Source organism: Xyrauchen texanus, chromosome 25 (genome assembly GCF_025860055.1).
Source record: "Xyrauchen texanus isolate HMW12.3.18 chromosome 25, RBS_HiC_50CHRs, whole genome shotgun sequence".
Classification (NCBI taxonomy): Eukaryota; Metazoa; Chordata; class Actinopteri; order Cypriniformes; family Catostomidae; genus Xyrauchen; species Xyrauchen texanus.
This window is the reverse complement of record NC_068300.1, coordinates 25,314,291-25,336,986: the sequence shown is the minus strand read 5'-3', so window position 1 is coordinate 25,336,986 and position 22,696 is coordinate 25,314,291. Positions and strand designations below refer to the sequence as shown.

Sequence of the window (22,696 nt, the reverse complement as noted above, 5' to 3'; positions counted from 1 at the left end):
CTTTTAGAACAGCCCGCACATACTGTGCTGAAAACAACAACAACAACAACAACAAGCACACCATGAACAAAATGCACAGACACTGTCTTTAAAGGTGCTGCAGCGATTTTAGGCATTCTGTAACTCCCACAAGACTGAGCCGTTGAATTGGATATGCCCCCTTTTTCCAAAACAAGCACCATCCAAAGCGTTGAGGCGGTCACCTACTCCTGGTTGCACCCTCAGCTGATGACCATTATGAATCTGAATATGATATTAAACCTGAATGTTCCATTTCAAATACTACACTTTGAGAACGTGTAAAATGATTGATGGGCAGAAAGCACATAAAATTCTTCTGGCTGGCTAATCAAAGAATCTGTCCGCAGTCAAATTTGTGTGTGCTGCTTGCATATTCTAGTGGATCTCACAGAGACCGGTGAGATCTCAAGACACTTATTTTAGTGATATCTTTCAGGAATATCTTTGCATACTTTTCCATGAAGTTGCTTGGAGGGCCATTCATCTGTTTGAACAACCCCCAAGTCTCTAATCTAGACAGGCCCCATTTCCAACAGCCATCACTCCAACACCTTATCCTTGAGTAATCATGCTAAATTGCTAATTTGGTACTAGATAATCACTTGCCATTATATAAAACGGTTTAAATCCATTTGATTCATTAAATGAAGCTTAACATTGTCTTTGTTTGTTTTTGAGTTGCTATAATATGGAATAGACTGGCATGTCTTAAGGTCAATATTAGGTCAAAAATGGCAAAAAAAATAAATATCTTTTCTCTAGAAACTCGTCAGTCAATCATTGTTTTGAGGAATGAAAGCTATACAATACTTGAAATTGCCATAAAACTGAAGATTTCATACAAAGGTGTACACAACAGTCTTTCAAAGACGGACAACTGGCTCTTATAAGGACAGAAAGATGTGGAAGGCCAGATGTACAACTAAACAAGAGGATAAGTATATCAGCGTCTCTAGTTTGAAAGACATCTCGCATTTCCTCAGCTGAGAGCTACATTAAATTCTACCCGCTCGACACCAGTTTCATGTACAACAGTTAAGAGAAGAATCAGGGTTGCAGGCCTTATGTGAAGAATTGCAAAGAAAAAGCCACTTTTGAAACAGAAAAACAAAAAGAAAAGGTTCGAGTGGGCAAAAAAACGGATATTGTAAACCAGATAATTGGAAAAGAGTGTTATGGATCTTAATCCCATTGAGGTTTTGTGGGATCAGCTAGACCATAAGGTGCATGAGTAGTGCCAGACAAGACAGTCACATCTATGGCAAGCGCAACAGGAAGTGTGGGGTGAAATGTCACCTGAGTATCTGGACAAACTGACAGCTAGAATGCCAAAGATCTGCAAAGCTGTCATTGCTGCACGTGGACGATTTTTTTTTATGAGAATTCTTTGAAAGTATTATAGGAAGTTCTGAATTTTTTTTCAAATTGTATGTTTTCACGTTATTAATGTTCTGACTATACATTGTGATCAGCTGAATGCCACTTTGGTGAACAAAAGTACCAACTCCTTTCCATAAGCGCAAAATCTGTACGAGTGAGTGATATTTGTTTGTTGCTTTGCCCATTCTTAAAAGCCACTCTTCCTCTATTTTTGTCCATCTCTCTCTCCTTTTAATTTATATTCCTTCACTGCCAAATTTATTTCTTTTACTTTTGGATTCTTTTTTGGGGAATTTGATGGAGAATTTCTGAGCTTAAATGTCCTTAAAAGGAATGCGTCTGCTGTGTATACATTTCCTGCTGTGTGTTGTGGGAATGCTGCTGTAAGACTGATTCCTGTCATGTTTCAAATGTTTGAACTACGTCACCAGAGTCTGTCTCCCCTGCTCTCCCTGTTGAAGCTAGACCTATCTTTCTACTCTAGTTTGAACATTTGGGATTTATGTTTTCTTCGTTGTTATGTCATAGTGTGTCCTTTGCAATGTTCTGTTACCCGTTCCCTTTCCATGTTAAAGAGGAACAAACCGTAAGCATTGTCAACGCTTGCCCATCCAACGCTGATACTAAATAGCACTTGTTTGTTTCAAACTTAATTCTTTCTTTTACTTGGCTCATTAGATGAGACAACATACTATAGACTTTAAATGGTCTTGAAGATATAATCCCCAATATTCAATATTCAACTTTTCGTTCTTTATTATTTTGCATTAATTCAATGTTCATTTACAATTTTATTTTACTTCATTTATTAAATTTGACCAATTAAAGTTGTTATTCCTTCTACAAACCATCTGATTTACTGGAGTTATCAGTTAGATCACCTTGCATCAATGACATAATATAACTAGAGAAAATGTCAACTGAAAAAGCCTGCACAGTGGATAATTTAAGTGAAGAGCACAATGATTGATTTGGTATTTAGATTTGCTGCCAGCATGTTGCCTACATTTTTCTGCATAAGCCCTGCCCTCCATTTCATTGGTTGTAACATCTGTCTCTAATACCATGAACAAGTTCCAACGTGTTCTCATACACCCCCCCTTTTGGTGTCCAGTGTCTTCGTTTTAAGAATAGCATGCATAAGTTGAAAGTTTGGTAATGAAACTCCCCTTTCTCTCTTCCTTCCACTCTTAGCTTTTAACATGATGGCATTTCTTTATGGGTCTAATACATTTCCAGTATTTGCCCTGCTGCCCTAGAACTTGTCTGGTATCTTTTGGTCTGTAATTAAAGGATCAGAGAAGGTTCAATAGCACCTTCACCAGAAGCCAAGCTGAATTCCATCAGACTCTGGGGGTTTGAGGTTTGTAAACCACACGGGTACAAAACTACAGTAAAATGCAAATGTACTACTTTACATGGCGAAACAAGCACTGTTGGATATCTGGAATGGGTCCGGAGTGGAATAAAATGTGTTGATCTCGTATCATAATATTCATTGCATTAATTTTAAGTCTATTTCGGACTCTTTGAGTTGGTGTTTTACGTCTATCTGCTCCATTTGTATTTTTTTTTTACATGTAACAGATGTTTGTGACAGTTGTGGTGTCTTGAATTTTTTTTTCTGTGTCTCGCACAGGAGGGCCAAATTAGTTTTGGATGCCATGTCAAGGACTTCACTTTTAAAAGCTTGTCTCGTGACACCAGCATTCTGTTTGTGCTGTGTTTTTACGTGCAAGGATTCGTTCGGTGTGACACTTGTTTAAATCCCATGATGTATGATTGACTTGTCTTGGTACCTCCTTGTGGCATTTGCCCACCCCTAGGAGCACATACAAAATGGTTTCTTCCCTTTTGTGCATCCTCTGCGACTCCATCACCAGTGGAGCATGTTTCAGTTAAAGCAGGAAGTTGCACTACAGTGCCCTGCCCTGCCCCACCCCACCTCAAGGGCATGAATGCACAATCGGTGAACAATTGTCATTCTTTTAAATGGCTCTGGTTTCATTCAGTATCCCAGCCTGGGATAAGCCTCACCATCACAGACTGCAAAGTGTGTTATGAAACTGACTTGTATTCTTAGATGCTGTCAGACTTTCTATGCTTTTGAATTAATTGTTTTGTCTGTCTTTAGTGACTCCAGGCACATCATGTGCAAACAGTTAACCACACACTGGATGGGCGTCTGCTTTTGTCAGATAGAAATGGCAAGGGAGAGGAAGTGTGAAAACGTTATATTTGGGTGTTTATCAGCTCTTTGACCACACAGGGCAGGGTAGTTACAGGGGAAGATGGCTTATATATATATATATATATATATATATATTTTCTTCGGCCTTTGATTGTCTTCTATTTGCTCTACAGCCAGTCTTTAGACGAGTCCTTGATAAAAATAAGTTTTGTCCTGGAATAATCCTCAAATGGGTCTGTTCCAACAAACTAGACCATTTAATCTACAGATCTGTTTTGATAAACATTTACAATCTGAAATGTTGCCTTTAAATCTGGATGTTTAAAATATTTAGTGCTGACACAAGCTTTCTATTTGTTTTGATTATTTCCAGTATTGTGAATGGTCAAAAATAAATTGCACCATATTGAGACATGTTGGCAAAGATTACATTTACATGCACATAATTTTCTGGTTATGCCTTTTTATTTTTTTTTATTCTGTAAATTGTTAAATTGGACTATGCCTGTACACATGTAATCAATGCATGTCCAATAAACAAACACCCAACTTTTTGCACAAATACTGGTTATGCTTGCGCTTGCCATTTATTTGAATAAATCTACACTAATTTAATTGGCTCACTAATACTCATTCCCTCCTGTATATTTACTTATTTAATCTTACTCCGAAAATGCATACAAACATTTGACAGCTGTTTATGGACCTCTAGTAACTGAAATATTGCTTTAATTGGGTTATGGCAATCAGAATAATGCATTTACATGTATACATTTTTGGGATGTACCAAATTATGATATCTGAATTTTCATGACTGTGCATGCAGTCTAAAATTTGGAAAACAATAAATCCTCTTAAAATCCCAGACTATTTACCCAAGCCACATAGAGCTTTTTTGTGTGTCTGTTGCTTCAGATGGAATTCTCTATGTAACTTTCCCTTGTTCTCTCATTGCTACAGATAGTAAGGCCATAGTGGATGGGAACCTGAAGCTGATCCTGGGTTTGATATGGACTCTTATCCTGCATTATTCTATCTCCATGCCCATGTGGGACGAGGAGGAGGAGACCGAAGAAAGCAAGCAGAAAACGCCTAAGCAGAGGCTGCTCGGATGGATCCAGAACAAGCTGCCTGAGCTGCCCATCACCAACTTCAGCCGTGACTGGCAGTCAGGGAGAGCCCTTGGCGCGCTGGTGGACAGTTGTGCTCCAGGTGACAAAGATGCGAAGTGGTGGAGTTTGGGGGATTTAGGGGTCTAAGGGTTTCAGCCCTCAAACTATCTGATAATATCTTTGACATTTTTATGAAATTCTTAATTTACTAGACAAGGTGAAGAAATTAAAAGCAGACAGTGAATGCCCAATTTGAAAGTGTTTTCGTGCTTCTGCAGGTCTGTGTCCGGATTGGGACTCCTGGGACCAGACCAAGCCTGTGGACAATGCCAGAGAAGCCATGCAGCAGGCTGATGACTGGCTTGGTGTTCCTCAGGTACTTGCTTTTAAAACACATCTTTATCTTTTCCTTTATTTCTTATAGCAGGCTGTTATGAATTACAGTTATGAGTTGCTAACCACTGAACACATCACAAATCAGAATGTTCCAGAGCCCCTTCCTGGTATAGGCGTGTTTCCAATTCAGTGCATCAATGGTAGTTTTTTGTGGTTTCATCGTGACCTGAATTGGAGCGGAAACAAGAAATCAACCTGCAGACACAGAAGATCTATGAAACTTTTAGTGATTGAGTGAAAAAAAGCGGCCAGTCTGCTCTGTCACGCCACATTGCATTTTTACCTTGGCCACAGTCGGTGCTATTACAGTAGCTCTTGTCAGATTTTATTGAAAATGGATGCATAAGATATTTTGCTAATATTTAAAAAGGCTAGACGAATAAGGAACTGTGAGTCAGATCACTTTGCCATTTTACCACTGATCTACCGAAACTACCCAGTGAGGTTTCTTTGTCGCAACGTGTGCCAAGTCTGGCGTGTTGCGTGCTGTCAGTAACTTGTGTGGTTAAATGGGTTTTTCCATCTGCAGGGTAGAAGTTACTATGATACAGAGTGCTTTCTACTTGAATGTTTTATGCCACAACACAAAGCTCCTGTTGCCAGGTGGAGTTCTTTGGTGTAGGGCTGTGTCGATACAATAAAATATCAATGTTTTGTGATACTTTCTCTCATGATATGTATCAATGCTTCTATGAAGCACGAAAGAGACCAACTGATCCAGCAGGATTCATGGTTTCTCTCATGGACATGCTGGACCTCATGCATTTGGCTCTATGGCTAGGGAAAAATATAGATTTTCTACTTGATCTTCATTTGAACGATCCCAAAGTCGAGTGCTAAGATGCCAAGATTGCTCTTTCCATCTGCAGTCCCCAACAACCAGATGTGCGTAAATGCTTCCCATTTGCTTAGCCTTTTTTCTTTTTTTTTTTTTAGACTTCACTCACCAGTGTTTTGACTGGTGTAGTGGCATAGAAGTTCAGCACCGATAACTTTCCCTCCATGCTGAGAGTAAAAGATTTGACTCTTTCTGTGTAATGTGAGTCTAGATCGGAACAAACCATTTGTTGTTTAATAATGTCTCCCCTAATATCCTTTCTGTTCTCTGCAGTCAGTTATTTGAAAAACCAACAAAAGAAATGTTTAATTCTAATCGCACATGGCATGGATGCTGTGTAAATAAGCCATTCAACCGGGGGGTCCTGTGTAGCTCAGTGAGCATTGACGCTGACTACGACCCCTGGAGTCTTTCGAATCCAGGGTGTGCTGAGTGACTCCAGCCAGGTCGCATAAGCAACCAAATTGGCCCGGTTGCTAGGGAGGGTGGAGTCACATGGGGTAACCTCCTCATGGTCGCGATTAGGAGACTAGCATGAGCCTCCACATGCAGTGAGTTTCTACTGTGTCATGCACAGCGAGCCACGTGATAAGATGTGTGAATTGACTGTCTCGGAAGTTGAGGCAACCGACTTGTCGTCCACCACCCGGACTGAGTTGAGTAACCATGCCACCACGAGGACCTACTAAGTGGTGAGAATTGGGCATTCCAAATTGGGAGAAAGGGGGATAATAAAATAAAAATAACCCATTCGACCAAACAAGCACTACTATCGTCCCTACTACATGTTTTAAAGAGGCTTTTTACCTTTTTAGCACTTGTTCTACATATCTACTTCTAAATGGTACAAATTAGGCATGTGAACAAAAAACATGTAATATACTCTATAAATGCAATTTATCACCGTATATGCAATTCAGTAGACTATATTTATTGATGTAATACATCGACTACATTTACTACATTCGACTACATAAGCAAAGGTACAAAATGGACATTATAACTGAACTATGCCCTAATTCATTGAAATTAAAAGCAAAATCTAACCATGATATTGTGATGTATCACAATATATCAAATTGTGACATGTGTATTGCAGTAGATATCCTATTGTGAGGTGGCTGGTGATACCCAGTCTTACTTTGGTGTACAGCTATGGCATATAGTGCAATGAAAATTACTTTGTCAAAATTATTAGCAGTTGCACTTGTTTGTTTATTATTTTTCAGGTGATAACTCCAGAAGAAATTGTTGATCCCAATGTGGACGAGCACTCTGTTATGACTTACCTGTCCCAATTCCCCAAAGCCAAACTCAAGCCTGGTGCCCCACTGCGCCCCAAACTCAACCCCAAAAAGGCCCGTGCCTATGGACCAGGTAAAAATTTGCTTAAAGCAGCGTTTCTCAAACTTTGGTCTATGGACCCCTGGGGGTCCTTTTCAAATAGCCAGGGGGTCCATGGGAAATACCTGAATTGTGTTGCAATGTTGTAAGAAAATAGGCATTAATAAGTAATAAAATAAAAAGTAAATAGAGTTATTGACTAGTATAAAAATAGGAACTATATTTAAACCGCCTATTTAAAAGTCCCAGATTCTGGACCGCAAATTTAAGTGTAGGAAAATCTGCTTATTCTCATGGTAACATCAACTTCCCTGATTGGTAAATGAATCTCACGTCAAGATAACCCTTTACACTCATTATTTACAGGAGTTTTTGCGGATGACACAGGACAAGATCCATCAAACATTGAGTGACCAAGCTGTTGCTTCATCCAGTAAAAAAGAGAAGGGGTTTAACAACATTCATTTCAAACTATATCGACTACAAATTAGTGAATATTCACAAGCCACAGATGACCAGCACTGAATTAGCAAGGTCCCCGTTTCTGAATTTATATGCTTATACTAACATTTATCTAGTAAGATTAAAATAATTATGAGCTGGTATAATAAGACAATTGACGATCCAGCTTCACGTCAAACGCGTCTGTAAAGGGATTATTGGAAAGGAGGCGAGAACCAGCTTGACCCTATAAATAATATTTTAATGAAGAACTGAAACCAAGTCAAACACACAAAGGTGTCGGACAGCTGCACGTACATCTCTGTCTCTCTGTCCCACTGCAGCCTCCAGTCTGCCTTTATCCCTCTCTGAGGCTTGATTAGCCTGATTAGGGGCCCGGTGTGTAGCATCACGACCTCACAGCATCATAAATTTCTTCACACATTGTTGAAAAAAAAATGTTTGCCATACCATCTGCCTAATAGTGGCCAACATGAGTTTGTATGCATGTAATTTTGTATTTTTTTTTATATGTATATGGGCTGTCGATTTAAAGCGTTAATAACGTGCGATTTAATTGACAAAAATTAACGCACTTTAATCGCAATGCTTAACTGAGAAATTAAAGCTTGTAGTACCACCTGTTTACTCCAGAGGGCAGTAATTGAAATTCCAGCTGTGTGAGCAACACACAGTTTATAGAGTGAAGAAAACCATTTCTTGCGTTCAAAACACTTGGCGCGCAAATGCGAACTAAGGGATCTCAAGATGTGTTTAAAGATTGAGTGTTAAACTATATTTAACTTGACAATGTGACCTAAACATTTTACTTTGATGACGCAACACACCCAAGACACGACACAAGCATGTCTGGCGCAGGTCGTATGGTCTTTACCTCATACATATTTAATTACCAACAAGGTTGAGGAGGTGTCCTTTAAACTGTTACACCATTTTTACCCAGTCAATCTTTATTTAAGAAACATGCTCCCTGAAATAGATCCACTTTGCTCCTGTAATGCTGTAGATGAAAAGTTTGTTTGTACGTACCCCTATTTTAACTAGTTTTTCTTTGCTTTATAAAGATGTTTTATTTGGTTTTCACAGATTTGATAACTTAAGTTAATATTTTCTGATTAATCTGTTTATTTTTCTTGCCAAGTTTTTAATACATAAGTGTAAATTTATGTCTATAAAGCCCCTATTTGCAATTTTTTTGTAAAGACTTGAAATATTATTTAAATACTCTTTGTACCTCCAACAACTCCAAAGCATTGAAAACCATTGCACTATGTAAAGAATATAATGTCTTGGCATTATTGTAAAATATATCTGTAGTATTGTGTATTAGCTACAACCTGGCTTGTTTCTAAAAAAAAAAAAAGAAATAATAAAAAATAATAAAAGTCTGACACAGGTGTAAATTGACAGGCTTTTAAACAAGCCCTCATCATAAATCTCGAACTGATTGACAAATTCACTTGTGAAATGGATTGCTGTGAACTGTGTGCCAATGATTGACTTATGATCAATAATATGATAGTAAACAATACATTGTATTCTAAAGCCGCGTTTTATATTGTCTTATCAATGATTAACTCTTCTGCTACAAGAATGTAATGCATTTTAATTATCTGAATATTTATTTATTTATTTAAAGATAATTATTTCATCATTATATATTGAATTATTGTTGTGAGGGGCTTTCTCAGCAAATATTTGTATATGCGATTTAATTAATCTGGACACCATGTAATTAATCGATTAACAGTCCTAATATATATAAATAATAATGGTCCACTTTGTCATTTATGTGAATATAAATCGTCCCGTCCGCTGTCGAATGGAAGAGATGTAGGAATAGGCCTACTTTTGAAAACGTTTTACTCTCCAATTCTTCCTTTTTTATTTGCAGAAGAGCAAAAAGTCACGGTTAACATAATTTGACACATTCAGTTATTAAATTGTTATTGTATTGTTATTTAATTATCAACAATGTGATGCCATATTAATAAGTTCTCAACTTTTTATTTTTATTCAGAATATATGGTGCTTTATGTGTAAACTCGTGCTTTGATTATAGGGGAAAATCGGAATAAATTATTAAATGTTTCGTCCTGCGGATGACGCCAAAACCTCAGCTGAGCAACACTGTCTCCCTAATTTCATTTTATGGTGTTTGCGTGTGCTGTCTTGAAAATTTTTGTACAACAATACAAACGATTCATTTCAAAGTGAGAAATGCAATCGCTTGATGTAAATGTAATTGGAAAAACTTTGCACACAGAAGCCCAACATAAAAAGGACAGCAGTGCCTAAGCATTCTGCAAGCTTTATCATATGCATTTAAAAGTATGTTTATACTTTTAGTAAATCATATAATATTTGTTTTGATGGTAGTGGTGGGGGTCCACATAAAATTTGAGGTTATGAAGGGGATCCTTGGTTCAACGAAGTTTGAGAAGCCCTGGCTTAAATAATTGTTTAAAAACAAATCCATGATTTGTTACCTACTAATGGATTGATCATTCTGTACAATGAATGATTGGAAAGTGAATTATTATTGTTCCTTGCCATGCAGGAATTGAGCCCACTGGTAATGTTGTGATGAAGAAGGCTGTATTTACTGTTGAGACCATCAGTGCTGGACAGGGAGAGGTACTTGTTTATGTGGAAGACCCAGCCGGCCACCGAGAGGAGGCCAAAGTCACAGCCAACAATGACAAGAACCGCACCTACTCTGTATTCTATATACCAAAAGTCACTGGACAACACAAGGTACCCAAAGTTTTCAGAAGCTACAAATAGTTGTCCTAGAATTGGAAAATAAACAACTAAAATATATATATATTATATACATGTACACATATACACATACACATATATAAATAAAATGGGTGTGGTTTACACTGTAAAAGAACGCTAATTTCTTGCCTTGTTTATAATCTCTATTGGCCTCTAAATTGACTGTCCACTTGTGTCTGGTCACCTAGGTTACAGTGCTGTTTGCAGGGCTGCACATCTCCAAGAGCCCATTTGAGGTGGATGTGGGAATGGCTCAGGGAGACTCCAGCAAGGTCACTGCCCAGGGCCCAGGACTTGAGCCTGCAGGCAACATTGCCAACAAGACCACATACTTTGATGTCTACACAGCTGGTACTTGCCCTAAATATACCATATATATATCAGTATGACAGTCTAGAATTTTTTTTTTAATCCTTTCTTTTCCCGTGGTGTCTTGAAACAAGCATCATCGCAAATATTGTGAATATTTGACATATCACCCAATCTTAATGGTAACCTTTTAGGCATTAAACTAATCCTGTAACACTCACTTTCTCTCTCAGGTGCAGGAGTAGGAGAGGTTGAGGTGGTCATTGTGGACCCTAGTGGAAAGAAGGACACTGTCGAATGCCAGGTTGAAGATAAGGGCAACAGCAGCTACAGATGCACCTACAAGCCCACCCTGGAGGGCCAACACACAATCTATATCACCTTTGCTGGGGGACAGATCTCCAAGAGCCCTTATACAGTCCATGTGGGAGAGGGTAAGAGGAAACTGGAAGGGCCAAGCATGAGTGTATTAAGTGTAAAAGACAGGAAAGTGAAGTAGGTGAGGAGGATATATGCAAATGATTCAGTTTAATGAGGCATGGACTGACCATTACTACAGTTGTGCCATAAACCTACTGTAAAACATAAATATTCAGGTGAAACATAAGCCGAAACGTACTCCATAAGCAAGTGTGAATGCTGATTCTGGTTGCTACGCAAGCTCGAATTTGTGCGTTGTCTGAAATGTTATCGTTGTCTGAAATGTGTCAGAATGCAATTCAAAACACAACACTGTGATGGCAGAGAATATTGCGGAACAAGTAAGGTATATTGATTTATAGCAACTGAACAAATTATCTAAACAATAATACGTCTGGATTTATGGTACAAACTTGAAGGTAACTTTATTGCCCCCTTTTGTACAGCGGTTTGTTACCGCCACAGCAACGCAAAACTGCACATTAAGCATGTTCAACTGGACTGAGCATGTGAGCGTCATGAGTGCGTTATCACTCCGGTCAAAAATTCTCGTGTGTGCATTCAACTCCCAACGCTAAAGTTCAAAAGTCGTTGCTCCGCTTCTCAATAATGAGCAAAAGCAATGTTGGAACAATGCTGCATGCCTCAAAGTGAATGCCCTCATCCTTCCAACTCACCTTAATAAAATCCTATTTAACCATCCTAACGTCTCTCCAAATTGACTTGGAATTCAAACTTTTTAGATTTTCTCAGAATCAGTCAGTGATAAAAAAAAAAAATAGCCAATGTTTGATATGAGATTCATTGTGCTTGCTCGTTAGCCCTCTTTAACGTAATGTGATGATACAAAACATTTCTGTAAAACAATAGTTGTAACATTCTTGTTTAATTGTTTGTTAAAAAAAGTCTATTTGCACCCCAGTGTAAATTGCATCTGCCACACAAGCCTGCTATTTGCACCCCAGTAGTCAGGTGGAACCGCTGAAATATGTGACAAACTGATCACTAGATGTTGCTGCAGTGACGTAGGCTTTAGAGACTGTGTAATTGTTTAGTGCTGTCTTGGCGATGGCGGAGCGAATCCAATTTTTGTCCCACTCTCTTTCCCATTTGATTACCCGTTTCCACTATATTCATTTTTATCTATTATTTTAAGTAGAATTAAATGAAATATTTAATGTTGATTTTATCGCAGTGATTTGGGTCTGTCGTTCCCATCCATTCTCGCGGCTCGGCATCGCTTGTGTGTACATTGCATCGCTGCATTATTAATATTGTAGTAACCATGTTCTTTGGCAGAAACCATAGTTTTAATGCAATTAACAAAGTAATATGATGCTAATATAGTAACGCCAGGGTGCAAATGGAATCTGCCAAGAAAAAAAAAAAACCCTCGTCATATAGGCATACGACCACATTTTACATGGCGTAAATGACAAAACTGCATAAACATTGCCTTGTTTTACTTTGATATGCATTTACGTATTTGCATGAAGTGTTTCTGGCCTTAGGCTGAAAGTTTTGTATTCTTTTATCTGTCCTTGCTGTATTTAATTTTTTTTTTTCTTCTGCAAAACTTTACTTCCTTTTTTTCTTAACCGTTTTTCTTCACTGGCATTTGTTTCCTTTTTGAAGGACTGGTGTCGTCTGCATCCACTGGTATCTCTCCTCTCTTTGGAGCTGCCTCCTTTGGCTTTTGATGTCATTTCCTGTTTCCTTGGAATTGTTTTGGGTACTTGACCTGCTGTCTTACTGTCAATGTCCATTTCTCACATTCAATTGCTTTTCATTTTAGGCAATACACTCTTTATATTACCTTGCTTGAATCAAATTGGATTGAATAATTTAGGCTATTGACCTATAGAATGTTAAACTGCCCATATAAGTGCTAATAGATGTTAATTTCTGAAGAGACTATGCAAGTTAAGACTGACTACCACACCTGGAGTCGCAAGTTCAAATCCAGGGTGTGCTGAGTGACTCCAGTCAGGCTTCCCAAGCAACCGAATTGGCCCAGTTGCTAGGGTGGGTAGAGTCACTTGTGGTTAAACTCCTTGTGGTTGCTATAATGTGGTTCTTGCTCTCGGTGGGGCGCATGGTGAGTTGTGCGTGGATGCCGTGGAGAATAGCGAAGTCTCCATACGTGCTAGGTCTCCACGGTAACGCGCTCAAGCCACAAGATAAGATGTGCAGATTGACTATCTCGGACGCGGAGGCAACTGAGATTCGTCCTCCGCCACTCGGATTGAGGCGAGTCACTACACCACCAAGAGGAGCTGGAGGGAATTGGGGAGAAAAAAAAAAAAAAGAATGTTATCCATGGCATTGGAAGTCAGAATTTCCTGTCACTCAGTGATACATGGGGCGGTTGTGTAATGGAACATTTAAAAATAGCATTTTATTATCAGTATATTTTTCCACCAGTGCTATACAGCATCATTACCACATACTATTCCTCTTGTAGGGCTATTTGGATTAAGACAGAGATAGATAAGAACTTCTGCCAGCAACAGTGCCTAGTATCTCTTCCCAACATGCTCTGTGTTTTCCTGCCTGTTATTGGAAAAGTTGAATTAGTCATGGAGAGGGTTAAATGGAACAACTGTAGAACATAGCGTTAGCAACCCTAAGGTCATGGGCTTGATTGCCAGAGAACTTGCAAACTGATAAAATGTATACCTTGAATGCACTTTGGATAGGTGCTTTGTATTAAAGCCTCTGCAAAGCAAATAAATTTAGTAAATGTATAAACTTCTGTTCCATCAGCCTGTAATCCAAGCCTGTGTAGAGCCAAGGGCCGTGGTCTCCAGCCTAAAGGCTTAAGAATCAAGGAGACTGCAGATTTTAAGGTTTACACCAAAGGAGCTGGCACTGGAGACCTGAAGGTCACCATCAAAGGGCCTAGTGAGTGGACACCACACAGTCCTATGTACACGTTCTCATTTCCATGACCCACCCATGTTAATTTACTATGCTAAAGTAGTAGTTGTTTTATAAACGTGCGGTTAAAATATTGTTTATTACAGAGGGTCTTGAGGAGCCCTGTAAGAAGAAGGATCTGGGAGATGGCACATACAGCTTTGAGTATTACCCAACCACAACTGGGAATTACATAATCACAATCACATGGGGTGGACAGCACATTCCACACAGGTAAGATCACATTTAATAACTGAATAGTCTTATTTAAGCAGTCCAATCTCTCTTCTACATTAAAAGTCCCATTCTCACTCTGTTTTCTCTCTTCCAGTCCATTTGAGGTGAAGATTGGTACCGAAGCAGGACCACAGCAGGTGAGGGCATGGGGTCCAGGACTGGAGAGTGGCATTGTGGGCAAGTCTGCAGACTTTGTGGTTGAGGCCGTTGGGGATGATGTGGGCACTTTGGGTAAGTTTCTCCAATTTCAACTGTCCATTTGATCCGCAAACATTTACTGCATTACTTTGAATTAAATGAGCATTTCCATCCAAAGCTACAATCCTAGTTCAATTTATCCAGGTTTCTCAGTTGAGGGTCCATCTCCAGCTAAAATCGAATGTGATGATAAGGGTGATGGCTCCTGTGATGTACGTTACTGGCCCACAGAGCCGGGTGAATATGCAGTTCATGTGCTCTGTAGGAATGAGGACATCCAGCACAGCCCATTCATGGCTGAGATCATAACTGCTCCAGGAAAAGACTTTTACCCTGATAAGGTGTTGAGCCTGCCTCCATTCTAATTCCTAAAAAAAAAGTGTCTGCATGTAGTAACTCGCATGCAATTGGTTCTCCATATATTTTAGATCTAAATTAGGTGGTTATTGATAGATGAGGATGATCTGCTCCCATTTTTGTGTTTTGTGACAACTGTGTTCTTTGTAATTCAGTTGAAGGCTTATGGTCCAGGTCTACAGAGCAATGGCCTTTCAGTTGGTAAACCTGCAGAGTTCACTGTGGATGCCAAACTTGGTGGCAAAGCTCCTCTAAAGCTCCAGGCTCAGGTGGGTATCTTCTCGTTTAAGCTCCTGACTAATCTAATTTGCCTTAATTGGAGCACTAATGATAACTTCCCCTCAGGACCGTGATGGGAACCCAGTTGACGTGCAGGTGAAGGACAATGGTAATGGAACATACAGCTGTAGCTACACCCCTCGCAAACCCATCAAACACACTGTCATGGTGTCCTGGGGTGGCGTCAACATCCCAGAGAGTCCATTCAGGGTCAGAAACCGTCTGCTATCAATCTTGGTGAAAATCCATTGTAGTTTTCAGATTGGTTTTTAATAGGAGGCAATGTGTATTTGCTCTTTTTATTGTGTAGATGAACATTGGAGCAGGATGCCATCCTAACAAAGTCAAAGTATCAGGACCCGGGGTGGCCAAGACAGGCCTGAAGGCATTTGAGCCAACATATTTTACTGTTGACTGTGCCGAGGCTGGACAGGGTAAGAACTTGACATTTTGAATATTCATACCCCCTGAGTCTCTTGTATTGGGGGGGAAACTTTTAATAGTCTCCTATTTTTCTTTTTCTAGGAGACATCAGCATAGGGATAAAATGTGCACCAGGTGTTGTGGGACCTGCTGAAGCTGACATTGATTTTGACATAATTAGAAATGACAATGACACTTTCACTGTTAAATACACCCCTCCTGGAGCAGGAAGCTACACAATCATGGTGCTGTTTGCTGATCAGGTAGGATAAGTCAAGATGTGTCTTTATGTGCATGTTTATAAATGTTTCTGTTATTCAAACAGTTTTGTTTTCTAGGCCATTCCCCTGACACCCATCAGAATCAAGGTTGATCCTTCTCATGATGCCAGCAAAGTTAAAGTGGAGGGGCCTGGACTCAGTCGCACTGGTGAGATAAAAGATAAGATCACAAATACTGGCATCTCTGGCATAATGTTTTTGCCATAACAAATATGTACAGGAAGAACATTTTGAGTACATTGTTTATGACAATTTTCTTCAATGTTCTGAGGATGTGCTTTCCTCCAAATACAAAAGTTAATCCTGCTCTTATTTTCCTTGAAGGTGTTGAGCTGAACAAACCCACTCACTTCACTGTGAACACAAAGGCAGCAGGCAAAGCTAAGCTTGACGCTCAGTTCACTGGACCCAGCAAGGCAGAGGTGGTTCGTGACTTTGACATCGTCAACAATCTTGACGGCACCCACACTGTTAAATACACCCCTGTCCAACAGGTAAATGCTTTTTTTTTATTATTTATATATATTCATTCAGCTCCTTTCCTTGACCGTTTGAGATCTTGAACTCTAAGCAGAATATTATAAAATGTTCTCGATCTCATGTTTGAAATCCAGCTATCGGAGGGACACCCTTTCCTGACCTCTGCAGAAGCATTGTACTGTACTCCTGATTGACAGGTGCAAGATGGACAAAAGCAATTGCCGATAATTTTTTTTATAAATAAAGAACAAAGATGGAGGTTCGAAGACAATCCGATACTGTCGTTGTTCAGACTGTTACTGACCCATGGTCCTGCAGCATTATTCCCATGTTTATTATTCCCAATCAGTGTTCTGATTTGGGGAGGCACCATGCAAAAGCATGCCCTCTATATCTCTGGTTCTCTGTGGGCTAGAGATGTCTTTGCTCCCAGTGCCAGTTCAGAACATGGCCCCCTCCATGACAACCGTGGTACCAGCCCTATTGGGTGTTCCTGGAGTCGAGTGTGATTTTCCAATGTTTTTAGTCACTCAGTCCTCATTCATTTGCATTGGGCGACCGGTGGGTGTGGTCCGCCCCTCCCACATCATTTTGGGGAGGGGTTCAGATGTGGGAGGGGCGGACCTCAAAAACATTGGAAAATCACACTCAACCCCCCCATAGTTGGGCTCCCCTGCTTGAAACTGTGTGGGAAATGCCCTGGAGGAATGTGCAATCTTAAAAAAAAAAAATAAGTCAATATTCGGGAGTGGGTCTGATTTTTATCCCCCCACAGATGTACCCAGTCAAGCCACAAAGGGTGCCTCATAGACTCGTGGATGATCAACTCAGCAAAAAGTCAAGAGTGTGTTTCATCCACACCCTTTGACTCCCTTTTGGGGAAAAAAAATAGAGAATCGAATAAACTGCTGAGAATGAAGTATTCTTTATGTGTATGCGTAGGACTGAGGCTATCAGGAAGTGTGCCCAGCTTTGTGTCTTGGGCTTCCCCCATTCAGGCAAACCCAGTACAACCCAACACCTTTCCTATTGTGGAAGTAACACTGTATCTTTGGCATTTAGCTCTAATGGTTACAGCCTCATTCCATTTGAAGCATGGCTGCATCCTGGGCCCTGTTTCGGGGGACTAACTGCTGCATCTTGGGCTTTTCCGCACACTATTGTGTCGGGTACTACTGAATTGATACCAGAACCCCTGTAGTGCATTCTGTTCTGGAGGTGGACTCTATATAATGAGTTCCCCAAGGCCCTTGCCCTTTTACACTGTGTACATGATACTTTACAGGTTACAACCCATACATAATGCATGGTCCTTATCAGTGTTATTAGGCCCGCTTCTAGTGTATAGGATGTATCGGGCCCCTTCTCTGTGAGGAGACCATCCTTCTGGCTGACAGTGTCTCACTGAGTGTATAGGGCAATCAGGGGGGTCATCCATACCTTACATAGGTGTATCTCAAACACAAGAATGATAGTTTATTCTAGCTTTAACCTATTCTTTAACCCCAGTTCTCTAAAATATGTAGTGGAGAGATCCACCAAGCTTTCCCCACTTGTGGCAAGAGAAGTGGATATGTATTTACTGAGGAAAAGTAGCGTGTACAGAACCTTAATGCCCTCAGGTAAGGGTGCCGTCTTACAGTGGCATTTGACGCGTACTCCTGTTTTTCAAGCTAGACTTTGTGCAATTGCATACTTCTGCAGAGGACAGGTACGGGTATCCCTTCCATAGGTGGATCTACACTCGGTGTTTCAGAGAATTGGCATTACAGGATAGGTAGCCTATCATTTAGTTTATTAAATTGAGTACTGGTGGAATCATACATTTCTTCCTCAGGGTAATATGGGTGTCAATGTCACCTATGGTGGTGATCCCATTCCCAAGAGCCCATTTGCTGTGTCTATTGCTCCCTCTATGGATCTGAGTAAAGTTAAAGTGGCTGGTCTTGGAGACAGTAAGTAATCACTTTTTTTTTTTTTCTATTTTGGGATTAATTTACTCAGTTATAAAATGATATTTTTACCTTCTCTAATTTTATTGGTCATTTACCTTTTCCAACTCTCTGCTCTTTCTTGTTCAGCGATAACAGTTGGCAAAGATCAGGAGATCACAGTCAAGTCCAAAGGAGCAGGTGGTCAGGGCAAAGTTGGCGCAAAGGTCACTGGTCCAGCTGGTAAATCAGTACCCTGTAAAGTTGAACCAGGCCTGAGCCCAGAAACCAGCCAGGTTCGTTTCATCCCCAGAGATAAAGGACCCTATGAGGTAGAACTGACATATGATGGAGCCCCCATCCCTGGCAGTCCCTTTCCTGTGGAAGCAATTGCACCCACTGATCCATCTAAGGTGAGGAGGTTTGCATACTTTACTCAGCCTTGGAATTAAATATTATTGCTGGTTTAATAAGATGACAAAGGTATCAGCAAAAGCATTGTCTCCTGGGCATTGTGTTTTTGATTTATAAACCATAATTTTGGTTAATGTTACACATTCTTATTGAGTGGTTTTGGCATTCCAGACTGGCTTTAGCAGCAAATCAAATGTATTCTTTTATTCATCTCCCAATGCATTTTCTCATGTGTAGGTGCGGTGTTCCGGTCCAGGTCTGGAGCGAGCCAAGGTTGGCGAGACTGGGCAGTTTGTGGTCGATTGCACAAATGCTGGTCCTGCAGAACTGACTATTGAGATCATCTCTGACAATGGAACTGAGGCTGAAGTTCATATTCAAGACAATGGGGATGGAACCTACACAATTACTTATATTCCTCTGTACCCTGGTGCCTATACTCTTACCATACGCTATGGTGATCAGGATGTACCAAACTTCCCAGCCAGGCTCAATGTGGAACCAGCTGTGGAAACCAGTGGTGTGAAAGTGTTTGGACCTGGAGTTGAGGGCAAAGGTAGCATGGAATCTTCTGGATTGAGGAAGAATGCTTTGTATCTTTGTGTTTTTGTTAACTTTCAATGTTCTTCACCTTTAGGAGTTTTCCGGGAGGCCACAACAGATTTCACTGTTGATGCACGTGCGCTCACCAAAACGGGGGGCAATCACATCAAGACCTGCATAAACAACCCATCAGGCAACCGCACTGAAGCTCTCATCAGAGACCTGGGAGATGGCACCTACCAAGTGGAGTACACTCCTTATGAGGAGGGTGAGTTGCTGTATTGTATCAAGCCCCAAAATGAATGTAGTGCCATCCCACCAGAGTAGAATTGCCATTGTGGAATTATTGGGAGATTTAAAATGCATCATCTTTGACTTTTTTTTTTTATTTTTATTTTTTTTATTGACAGGCATGCACCGTGTTGAGGTTGCCTACGATAACAGCCCAGTTCCCAAAAGCCCATTTTGTGTTCCAGTGACTGAGGGTTCTGACCCAGCACGTGTGCGTGTGCATGGTCCAGGACTTCAATCCGGCATCACCAACAAATCCAACAAGTTTACAGTTGAGACACGGTGGGTTGATTCTGCATTGTTAATCATGCACCTCATCATGCTGTTAAGCATGCACTGATGTTTCCTCAAATAATTAAAATAAATCTGTCAATAACAAGGTTTTCATCCACTTTTTTTTTGTTTTTTTTTTATGTGAATTTTATGAAATTACATAAAACACAAAGATTCGAACAAGCATTTCCAAAATGCGCATAAAACTCTAATATACACTTGAGGTGGATACATTGTAGATAAAGCATGTCTTATCGAATAAAATAAACAATTGAAACTCATTTACTGAAAAAATTAGATGAGCATAAAAAAAGACCGCTGACTGCATAATTTGCTCAAGAGTGGAATAAGAGTCGCATAGCATCTCACATGTTGCTCTGTTCATTCTGAATTGCCAGAACCAGAGTCCTCAAAATGATTGGCTACCATTACATCCCAAAGCCATCTGAAATGCTGTTGCTCCCAGACATAAGGCATCTGTGCTGAGAGCTAGCAAACCTGATGTTCGTCAGCATTTTGTATGCAAGCTCCAAATAAAGAGCCAATTTGGCTTCTTTTTTTGTGCAAATTTCTCCAGAAATGATTGATTTGCTCTTAAAAATATGGAATGGAAACACTGCTTTATTCATTAATTTATCTGAATTATGTTTTTTTTTTTTTTTCTTTCATAGATTAAATTCACAACTTTGATGTAAACCTGACAGTTTTTATAAAGGTTTGGTTGCTGTGTCTTCTGCCTCACTTCTCTCCTTTCTTTTGTGCAGTGGGGCAGGTACAGGTGGGCTGGGGCTGGCTATGGAGGGACCCTCTGAGGCCAAAATGTCCTGCACTGATAACAAAGATGGCAGCTGTAGTGTTGAATACATCCCATATGAGCCAGGCACATACAACCTCAATGTCACCTATGGAGGTCAACCAATCACTGGTCAGTATTTATGCAATTCATACTAGAAGGTTGTGAGTCCTATTTAAATTGTGCTGCTTTGGTTTGTGTCCTAGTTGGCTCCTAATTATGTCCCTGTGCTGTTGAATTTCTTTACAGGGAGCCCTTTCTCTGTACCTGTCCATGATACAGTTGATGCAACTAAAGTTAAATGCCTGGGTCAAGGACTTGGAAACAACGTGCGTGCCAATATACCACAGATCTTTTCAGTGGATGCGAGCAAAGCTGGAGTGGCTCCCTTGCTGGTCAGAGTGCAGGGACCTAAAGGTAAGAGCACCAATCAAGAATGATCCCTTTGTGCCGAAAAGCTTATTTGAATCTCTTTTCATTGAAGTTTTCTTTGCCTTTACATTGTTGCATACTGTATGTCCTCTAGGTATTAGTGAGCCTGTTGAGGTGGTGCATAACGGGGACCAGACTCACACCGTCAGCTATGTACCCACCAGAGAAGGACCATATTCTATTAATGTTCTCTATGGAGATGAGGAGATCCCACACAGGTAAACGGCACCATGCTGTTTTTGCCATATTCTTTTTCACATTATCTAATCTTTTCTAGTCAGTTTGTTTAGTGAATTCCTTTTTCACTCCCTTGTTCCCTGTCCTCACTAGCTCTTTCCCATCCATTACACTATTCTGTTTCCTTTATTCAGCCCTTATAAGGTGAAGGTTCTGCCCACTCATGATGCTAGTAAGGTCCGTGCCAGTGGTCCTGGTCTGAATACCACAGGTGTGCCTGCCAGTCTGCCTGTGGAGTTCACTATTGATGCCAAAGATGCAGGAGAGGGACTCTTGGCTGTCCAGATCACTGTGAGTAGATTCTTACAATCAACCACTGCATCTCCTTAAAGTTGCTGGTCTGTCTAAAGCTACGTACACACTGCCAGCGACTTTATCGCTGCAGGTCGCCAGTGGCTGGCGGTGAAGTCGCTAGTGGGTGTTCCCACTACTGGTTGCCTAGTAACGTTTATAAATGACATTCACGGATGTCATTCCATTGCTGTTGACAGCGAATCTCTTTTCTTGCCACTAAAAACAAACATTTTGTAGGGAAAAGACTAAATATAAATGGAATCAGTACATAAAATGCTTTATATCAAAGATGAATGAGAAACAAGGCGTGCTGTTTGCCATAGCGGCTGTTTATCTGCGGCTGAAAATGCAAATGTCGGTCTGTATGGGTCCATAAAATCCCCGCGATCTCAGATACACCTTTCCACGCAGTATTTTTCTTTAAAATGTCCTTGTACGTGGGAAGAGACATATCATAGAGCACTGGAACATTTCTAACAGCAAGAATTAGCCTTTCATCCATCTTTCCGTTACTGCAGGAGCTGAGAGAAAGAGAGAAGGATCACGTGAGCTCTCCCGTCGTCTCTCCTATTGGCTGTCGCTTCGTTAGTCGCTCCAAAGTTGAACTTTTCTCAACTTTGTCGCTCGCTGGACACGCCCACATCTAGCGCCAACGGTCGCGACAGCTCGTATCGCCGGAAGTCGCTGTGCTCGCATTGAAAATGAATGGTATTGAGTCGCTGTCGCGCGCGATGTCGCTGGCAGTGTGTACGTACCTTAAGCTGCTGGTAGCAGAGCTCAAGTGACAAGTCAAATTTAATCAGTTTGTGTAACGTGAATTATTGTTTGGTTCCTTTCATGCTTATTTTAGGACCCTGAAGGGAAGCCAAAGAAGGCCAACATTCGTGATAATCAGGATGGGACTTACCTTGTTTCCTATGTACCAGATATGACTGGCCGCTACACCATTCTCATAAAGTACGGTGGTGATGAGATTCCATACTCTCCATATCGTATCAGAGCTCTGCCCACAGGGGATGCCAGTAAATGCACTGTCACAGGTATGTACAAATGGGAT

General features: G+C 40.4%; 1 protein-coding gene across 1 annotated transcript in view; it reads left to right on the top strand.

Moving 5' to 3' along the window:
• flna (filamin A, alpha (actin binding protein 280)) overlaps positions 1-22,696 on the top strand; it is a 50,192-nt gene that overhangs the window by 14,908 nt on the left and 12,588 nt on the right. Inside the window, exons 3-28 of the mRNA XM_052090945.1 lie at positions 4,553-4,804; positions 4,983-5,080; positions 7,168-7,315; positions 10,305-10,501; positions 10,717-10,879; positions 11,071-11,271; positions 14,024-14,161; positions 14,284-14,410; positions 14,508-14,644; positions 14,756-14,952; positions 15,124-15,237; positions 15,314-15,457; positions 15,558-15,681; positions 15,773-15,933; positions 16,009-16,099; positions 16,276-16,445; positions 18,269-18,386; positions 18,513-18,775; positions 19,014-19,332; positions 19,414-19,587; positions 19,730-19,892; positions 20,648-20,808; positions 20,926-21,093; positions 21,203-21,326; positions 21,480-21,636; positions 22,490-22,679. Of these exons, the coding sequence (XP_051946905.1) occupies positions 4,553-4,804; positions 4,983-5,080; positions 7,168-7,315; positions 10,305-10,501; positions 10,717-10,879; positions 11,071-11,271; positions 14,024-14,161; positions 14,284-14,410; positions 14,508-14,644; positions 14,756-14,952; positions 15,124-15,237; positions 15,314-15,457; positions 15,558-15,681; positions 15,773-15,933; positions 16,009-16,099; positions 16,276-16,445; positions 18,269-18,386; positions 18,513-18,775; positions 19,014-19,332; positions 19,414-19,587; positions 19,730-19,892; positions 20,648-20,808; positions 20,926-21,093; positions 21,203-21,326; positions 21,480-21,636; positions 22,490-22,679 (4,299 nt within the window). The remainder of the gene's footprint in view (positions 1-4,552; positions 4,805-4,982; positions 5,081-7,167; positions 7,316-10,304; positions 10,502-10,716; positions 10,880-11,070; positions 11,272-14,023; positions 14,162-14,283; positions 14,411-14,507; positions 14,645-14,755; positions 14,953-15,123; positions 15,238-15,313; positions 15,458-15,557; positions 15,682-15,772; positions 15,934-16,008; positions 16,100-16,275; positions 16,446-18,268; positions 18,387-18,512; positions 18,776-19,013; positions 19,333-19,413; positions 19,588-19,729; positions 19,893-20,647; positions 20,809-20,925; positions 21,094-21,202; positions 21,327-21,479; positions 21,637-22,489; positions 22,680-22,696) is intronic.